The sequence below is a fragment of the Rhincodon typus genome, chromosome 18, assembly GCF_021869965.1.
Source record: "Rhincodon typus isolate 14 chromosome 18, sRhiTyp1.1, whole genome shotgun sequence".
Lineage (NCBI taxonomy): Eukaryota > Metazoa > Chordata > Chondrichthyes > Orectolobiformes > Rhincodontidae > Rhincodon > Rhincodon typus.
The window spans coordinates 42,373,539-42,382,089 of record NC_063349.1 but is presented as its reverse complement, the minus strand read 5'-3'; the positions used below and the strand labels follow the sequence as shown (position 1 = coordinate 42,382,089).

Sequence of the window (8,551 nt, the reverse complement as noted above, 5' to 3'; positions counted from 1 at the left end):
CTCTGGTCATTGGCTGGCATTTGTGTGGCACAAATGTTGAATGTTGCGTGATCTTTGCCTCTGGTCAGCCCAAGACTGGATTTGAACATACAGTCCTTCAGTATCTGAGTTGTCATGAATGTGCGATCATTGGCAAACAATGTTAGCACCATTCTCACTTCTGACCTTATGATGGAGGGAAAATCATTGATGAAGCAGCTGAAGTTGGGCCTCAGTCACTACCCTGAGAAACTCTGCAGAGATGTCCTAGAGCTGAGATGACTGACCTCTAACAACCACAGCCATCTTCCTATGTGCCAGGTATAACTCCAAACAGCGCAGAATATGCCCCTGATACCCATTGATTCCAGTTTTGCTAGGGGTCCTTGATTCTACACTCAGTCAAGTGCAGCCTTGATGTCAAGGGCTGTCACTCTCACCCCATGTCTGGAATTCAGCTCTTTTGTCCATGTTTGAACCAAGGCTTCAATGAGGAGTTGAGTGGCCTTGGCAGAACCCATATGGCACCTGAACAGAAAACAGTGTGGTTGCATTGGAGGCAGTTTCAAGGAGGTTCACTAGATTGATACCAGAGATGAGGTGTTTGTCTTACGAAGAGAGATTGAGCAGTTTAGACCGATACTCCCTGGAGTTAGGTCTGAGGGGACACCTAATTGAGGTAATTAAGATGTTAAAGGGAATTGACAAAATAGATAGAGTCGATGTTTCCCTTTGTGCTACACCCTAGAACAAGATGTAATGGGTTGAAAGGTTATGAAGGGCAGGCAGGAAAGTGGAGTTCAGGCTGAGAGGAGATCAGCCATGATCGTATTAAATGGCAGAGCAGGCTCGAAGGGCTCAATTGCCTGCTACAGCTCCTTATGTTCTTAAGAGGAGGTTCACAGTAGGCAGCTAGAAATGGACTTTAGATCAGGCACTGACAACAACAGCCACAGCTTCCCATTATTCACGTGGAGAAATGTCTGCTCCACTAGTCCTTGATGAAAAAAAATTAAAATAGAAAGAAGTAAACTTCCTATTTGCACAACCACCGTAAAAGTCTCCCTCGTGCCAGCAATAGCATTCAGAAAGAAAAATGAAGTCATGAATAAACCATTCAATTTATCTTAGTATCAGCTGCAATAAATCTTTGTAACTAATATTTATGATACCCCTTATTTATAGAAATAGCACCTTTGACAATAAAGATAATCTTACCCTCTGAGCTTTAGCAAGTTCTTCCTTTAATCTTTCATAGCCCTTCTCCCTTACTTCCAATACAAAGGGACTTCTCAAATGAGACAGACTGTCTGTACTTTGTCCCAAGGCATCTTCTGCATCTTCTTGCACTTCATTTGCAAGCACACCTTGTAAAAATTCCACCTCAGCACGATGATTGCCAATGTCACTTGTCTTATGTTTTGAAGCGCCATACACTGTCACAGAGGTGGCACATGACATTGAGAATTGATTGCTGGAATCATTAATAATATTATGAAAAGATGACAAATACTGATTTAAGTAAGAAGAACAAACAAAATTCAGCCTATTCACACTAAAGTGCAAAACTGTACAGGACCACAGAATTAAAGGGCTATCTTACACAGTGAAATTAGTAACAGATTGCTGTTGCACAGCTATAATGATATTGCTCATTGTTTTAATTTTATGTACTTGCAACATAACAGTTGCAACTAGGAGCAAAATTTAAATACAGGATTATTTAGATACAGGCCCTTAGATACGGGGCGTATTTTTAGCATTTGACAGCTATGCCAAACAAATTCTCCATCTTCAAGGCGGCAAACTAAACATAGTTAGCATGTCCGAAGCATGAAAAAAAAATAAGAATTTTCTACAAGTGAAAGCCAATACTGCAGAAAGTTGATATACAAACTTTTGAAAAATAGCATGCAAAGTATTTACAGTGCACAATTATTACAGTTATGAATCTCAAACCTCCTTGCCTAAAAAGTATATCACTCGTTCAGCAAACTTTTGTGGTTTTTAAGTGAAACTTTCTCACGTTTTCTACTGAAATTTACAACAGTTCAGATTCACAACTGCCCTCTAGCATCTCGTCCATTTACCCTTGCTTAATGAGGGTGCTTACAGTTAGTGTCACAGGGACAATCATATCCAAAAATCAGATCTACACCTCACCTGCTGCACATCGAAGTGATTTCAAACTTTTGTTAATATAAAAGATATCCACAGTGGGAAACTGGTTGGCATTCTCCTAACTCAAGGGTGATAATAGTCAACTGTAGCATTCTGTAACTACTCTTTGGAAACTTACTTGGGGCTTTCTACCTTGGTGACACTTTTATTTACCAAATGTCTCATCATGAGAGCTTGCCAAATATTACTCAAGATACTACGCTTTTACTACTGGTGCAGAACAACATAATTTGAAGATGAATGACTACCATAAAACTAATCAGACACCTGCTAAAAGGACATATCCAAAATAAAGTCCATGTTCTAAAAATACAATTATTGTTTCAAAAAGCACCCATTTATTACTTATAAAAACTCTCAACAAACAACTGAAGAATATCACAGAGCACAGCATACGATCAAACTTAAAAGTTAGACATACCTGACATTTCTTGATTCTCCACTGCTGAGATGTTGAGAGGATGGATAAATTGGTTGTGTAGGAAGATCTACAGCAACCAGCGTAGTGTGTTGAATTGGGGTTGAGCTCACCAACGAAAGAGGGTGATAAGGAAGCTCTGAAGTAGCAATTTCTGAGGTCTCCAGTTCAGTTAATTCAGGGTAACCTGGAGAGGAAGGTGATGCCAAGTTCACCTCATGGAAGCCTTCAAGAGTGTTGCTTGCCATAGCAGTAAGTTCATTATATCAAGCCCTGTATAGATTAAAAAGGTAAATTTAGAAAAGGTAAGTCTATGGAAAAGGACAACCTGATAATATTCAATTAAAATATAATCTTCAAAACACAACAACAGAAAAGTGGCATACTTGCCTAAAACAAACACCCATAGCTTATCCTGAAGTAGAAGATTTTGAATTAATCATGCTATTAAGAAAAATAGCAACAGAACCTGACAAATTCAAATTATGCAGTAAACCAATGAAACTGGCCATGACAGAGCAATAGTCAGATGGGCACCACCCTGACATCCAGGTTAAAGGGAATGCTCCCTTGTTTCCTTAGTTAAGCTGGTTCCTGAGGATACAGTAACCAAGGATTCTGCCTTTTCCTCTATCACACTAGTACTTCTACCATAAAGGATCACTGCTCTTTCTTTGCATGTAGTTACTAATCTCAGCAGCTGTCATAAAATTTCCTTTCAAATTTAATCCACCTAATGTGTACATTCAAGGATAACAATGATCTATTTGTGATTTGTAAGTGATAAATGAAAATCAAGGTATCCAACAACTACACAGCAAATGTGTGATGAGTAAGCGATAAACAATTGCACTGTTAGAGTGCTCTCTTGATTGCATAGTATAATAAAAACAAACATAGAATCTGTGAAATTGAACCTACTGTGTTACTAGATTAAAATGTTAACGGTCCATTTTCAAACTGACTTCCCTTTTTCTACTGAAGGGATTGAGCCTGCCTCACTAATTAAGATTCTAAAGCACTGGTCATTTTCCAGGACAGTGTATCACAGCTAGCTATTAGTCAGATGCTGTGTCGATACAAAAATACAGATCAAATGTTTTAGCAAACATCATACAGAAAGTTATCATTTTCATAGTTTGAAGCCAGAAATTAGGTTGCGCCCTGCCACTTATATAGACCTGCCTTGACATTAGGATGGTCTTAGTAAAATTCAAAGATGCAGATACATACGCTACATCAACTGCATCATACAAAGATAGGAACCAAGTATTTTACTTTCTCTTCCATTCATTGCAATCACAGTTTAATAAAGTCCTTAATCGTCATTGGTAACACTTAGATTGTCTAACAATAGCAGCTTTAAAACTTAGTATCTTTTCTACATGACTTTTATAATCAAAATTTTAATTTAAGTGAGGAATAACTTTGATAAAATGGCATGAACTACATTCCATTTTCATAGGCTGAAACAGTGTGAAAGGAAGATCAGGTGTAGAAAGAGAGAATAGACGAGAGTCTGGCAGCGACCCTCCTCAGGCAGGTGGGCACCTTATTCAAAGCAACCCCCTTTTTCCTCCCCTCCTGACCCATCCATCAAGAACCCACCACCCACTTCACACTCTCTTCATTGGCTTCCTCTTACCACAGAGACACACCAGATTGCACACTTCCTGATTTGGAGATAGCCAACCAGGAGGTGAAATTTCCATCCTAGTGAGGGCAGAGAAATTATTTCCAGTCAATCACAGAGCATTAAAAGGCAGAGAGGCTTCTGTAATTGTTGAGGAAGGATTCCTCACTGCTCTTCAAGTAGTGCGGTGAGAAACATAAAATGTTCAATTTACAGGATCACACTTAATACTTGGTAGAAAACTCATTATGGCTTTAATTTTAATTCTGTTTGTCACCGCTACTTTCATTAGTCCAATTAGTCATCAAAACCAAAAGCACAGGTGTAGAAGTTATCATAATACAAGTTAATAAATATTATAAAAACTTCAGTTTTATCAATAGTCACTAAATTGAGTTAAACATATTCAATAGAGATCCCACTTATGAATTTATTAACGTGCAGTCAAAACTGCAAAAGCACAAAAGTAACTGGTTTGTGACTTGCAGCAAAACAATTGCACTTGGTCCCTGTTACATTTAATAGGCTGCTATGAAAAAATACCATGGTATCCACAGAATATGACTTTTATCCTACAACCCCTTCAATAAAACAGTCCGTCCAGAATTGAGTTTTACTTTATAAAGAAGTTTTATATGGGTTCAATAATAAAACTAGAGTAGTTTAAATTGGGTGTTGAAAACAGGACGCATTTTTCTTTGAGCTGCTATTAGAGTTTCCTCCATTCGGCTGTTTTTGTTTGTTTCTGTAATGGCTATAGGGATCATAATACATCACGAGACTTAAGGTACACAAGAGAGCAACCCAGCAAGAAAATGACTATCCAGTGCAAGTTTTTTCTATTTCAAAAATATACTTTATTCATAAAATATCTTTATATAAGTAAATAGTCACTGAAGCTGTTCAGTTCTGTACAGTAGTGTGAAGAAACAGACACACATTGGAGTTTGACTCCATCCAACAAACAAACCAAAGGCATTTTTTACTTGTACAAGATTACTGCAATGAGGCACTGAAAAATCTGAAGAAGGGTCCCGACCCAAAACGTCAACTTTCCTGCTCCTCCGATGCTGCCTGGCCTGCTGTGTTCCTCCAGCTCTACACTGTGTTATCTCAGACTCCAGCATCGGCAGTTCTTACTATCTCTCAGTGAGTCACATTCCAGAAGGAGCTGGGAGACAGTCTTTACACCCCGCACAGGGAGCAGTGATCTCAAAAATCCAGTATCTGCCTCATCCTGCTCAGTACAGCAGAGTTTTGGTCAGTGTGAATCACCGACCCCACAGCAAACTTGACCCGGTTAGCAATGATCTTAGATAGGATTTTGTAGTCTGCATTCAGCAGTGAAATTGGTCAGCAATTTCTAAATTTTCTCCCTCTCCCCCTCCCACAGACTAGCTGAAAGTCAGAGATTTTGATACCACCAATGGGTGCGTGCCAATTTTAAAAAGTACAGGTCATAGCTAGGCCAACTCAGTATGCTGTGAATTTTGCAGTTTTATCTATGTGTTTATAGCTCACTTTCAAAACAACTGTATTAGGTACAATAGACAATTTAAATAAAAATTCTCTAGCTATTGGTTCTATTGGCAGGTCGTCATATATTACCTAATTCTATTTGAACTGTTAGTTTTTATGAAAGGGCAGTTAAAAGTTAGTCTGGGAATGAATTACATGTAACACAAACTGAGTAAGGATAGCAGGTGTTCTTCTCCAAATGACATCAGTGAATGAGTTAGCTTTTTACAACAATTCAAAAATTGCATAGCTGAAACCAACTTTTTGTTTTCCAGATTTCTCTTAAAACTAATTTTAAATTTCAAGCTATTATGGTGCAGCTCAAATGCAATTTCTGAACCATTAGTTCAGTCTTTCGTATTATTTGCCAAGTACTATAACTTATGTTTCTTGGTTTACAAACCTACAAAGTTAGTCTGCATGTCAGTAGCAAAACCCTTAATTACCCAAGCAGAACTGAAAAGGCTCAACTTTATTCAGCAAGGCCAAGCTTTAGCTTTTCATCATAAACTCTGCTAATAAGAGCCTGCAGTTCTTGAATCTTGTGGCTCTCTCCCTGACCCATTCCATTTATTACCTACATTGTAAATTCAAAAGCTGAAGAGATGCCAAGTCACTGTCAGACAATAAATTTGCAGCAGAGAAATTGAAATTTGCTGTTCTGAATTGCAACACATTCATTTGTATTATAGCCCCAACAAAAACTAATCAAGTGCATATGCAGTAAATATTGCACTTAAAAAAGATCTGTTTGATGAAGATTTTGTAAATGAATTAAAATTCCCGAAGTATTTTCTACTGGCATGACTACATATTAGGCTGCTAAATTAACCACATTGGGGAGATTCTATATTTTACAGTATTTAGGTCATACACTACAGCAGAGGTTCTCAAGCCTTTTGCTTCTGACTAATTACAATGACAAAAAGCAAATGGGACTTGAATAGAGATTTCATGCTTATTAACTTAATCTCTCCATTCTAAAGGATTTCAAAGACTATGTAGTACTGGTGTACAAATTATACATTTTGATTGGAGTATATCTTCACTTTCAGTACAATATCACATTAATTTTATAGTTTAAGCTGATGGCTGAAATAATTCATCTGATGTCTACCATGAGTCTTCACAATTACTTTTTTCTGTTCTATTCTTTTTTTTTTGAATATTAAACTTACTCTTCTGAAAATAGCTTCATTATATCATAGGATGTCAGGCTGGATTGCGTCATACAGTTCCTCTTTTCTGACAGAGATTTGATGCAGTGTAGGTTTACTATTATTTAACAAAGGAACACAAGAAGCAAATTACAACAACGATACACCCACAATAAAACAGGTCAGTTAACATCTACAGGAAAAACAGGCCTAAAGACATTAATGGATGCCTTCAAACCTTTGATTTCAGCAAGAGATAACAACGTGTGGAGCTGGAGGAACACAGCAGGCCAGGCAGCATCAAAGGAACAGGAATGCTGACGTTTCGGGTCGGGACCCTTCTTCACAAATGAAACCTGTGCTACAGGACTTTGGCTCATGCAGCAGCCTAACAACACTCCATTACAACTGAAGTGTCGATAAAAACTGTATTGAAACCAGACATAGTAGGAACTGCAGATGCTGGAGAATCTGAGATAACAAGGTGTAGAGCTGGATGAACACAGCAGGCCAAGCAGCATCAGAGGAGCAGGAAAGCTGACGTTTCGTGCCAAGACCCTTCTTCAGAAATGGGGGAGGGGAAGGGGATTGGGATTCTGAAATAAATAGGGAGAGAGGGGGAGGCAGATGGAAGGTGGATAGAAGATGGACAGATCAAGGAGGTGGGGATGAAGCTAGTAAAAGGTGAATGTAGGTAGGGAGTTGGGATGGGGGTGGATCAGTGAGGGAGGGAGGAGTGGGTAGGTGGGAGGGAAGATGGACAGGTCAAGGAGGCGGGGATGAAGCTAGTAGTTAGGAGATGGGGGTGGGGCTTGAGGTGGGAGAAAGGACAGGTTAGGGAGGCGGGGACAAGCTGGGCTGGTTTTGGGATGCAGTTAGGGGAGGGGAGATTTTGAAGCTTGTGAAGTCCACATTGATACCATTGGGCTGCAGGGTTCCCAAGCGAAATATGAGGTGCTGTTCCTGTAACGTTCAGGTAGCATCGTTGTGACACTGCAGGAGGCCCAGTATGGACATGTCGTCTAAGGGGTGGGGGCGTTGAAATGGTTCGCGACAGGGAGGTGCAGTCGCTTGTTGCGAACAGAACGTAGGTGTTCCGCAAAGCGGTCCCCAAGCACCTCATATTTCGCTTGGGAACCCTGCAGCCCAATGGTATCAATGTGGACTTCACAAGCTTCAAAATCTCCCATCCCCCAACCGCATCCCAAAACCAGCCCAGCTTGTCCCTGCCTCCCTAACCTGTCCTTCCTCCCACTTTAAGCCCCACCCCCATCTCCTACCTACTAACCTCATCCCGCCCCCTTGACATGTCCGTCCTCCCTGGACTGATCTATCCCCTCCCTACCTCCCCACCTACACTCACCTTTACTGGCTCCATCCCCACCTCTTTGACCTGTCTATCTCCTTTCCACCTATCTTCTCCTTTATCCATCTTCTATCCGCCTCCCCCTCTCTCCCTATTTATTTCAGAATCCCCCTTCCCCTCCCCCATTTCCGAAGAAGGGTCTAGGCCTGAAACGTCAGCTTTCCTGCTCCTGATGCTGTTTGGCCTGCTGTGTTCATCCAGCTCTACACCTTGTTATCTCTGCATTGAAACCAAAAAGTTTTATTTCACAGTTAACTGATGATATTTAGTAACTGATGATATTTAGTAACTGATGATAT

General features: G+C 39.9%; 1 protein-coding gene across 1 annotated transcript; it reads right to left on the bottom strand.

Annotated features, from left to right (window-relative positions):
• Window positions 1-1,143: 1,143 nt before the first annotated feature.
• On the bottom strand, window positions 1,144-2,848 carry LOC125485360 (rab-3A-interacting protein-like). Its single transcript, XM_048607775.1, has 2 exons — window positions 2,582-2,848; window positions 1,144-1,453 (listed from the first exon to the last, which is right to left on the bottom strand). The coding sequence occupies exons 1-2, from the start codon at window positions 2,824-2,826 to the stop codon at window positions 1,159-1,161; spliced, it is 540 nt and encodes a 179-aa protein (XP_048463732.1). The 5' UTR covers window positions 2,827-2,848; the 3' UTR covers window positions 1,144-1,158.
• Between the last annotated feature and the right edge of the window lie 5,703 nt (window positions 2,849-8,551).

What these genes read in the sequence shown, in the direction of transcription:
- LOC125485360 (XM_048607775.1), bottom strand. Translation starts at nt 2,826, where the DNA reads ATGGCAAGCAACACTCTTGAAGGCTTCCATGAGGTGAACTTGGCATCA. An exon ending in GGAGAATCAAGAAATGTCAG is followed by an intron (nt 1,454 to 2,581) that starts GTATGTCTAACT and finishes TAATGATTCCAG; the next exon opens with CAATCAATTCTCAATGTCAT.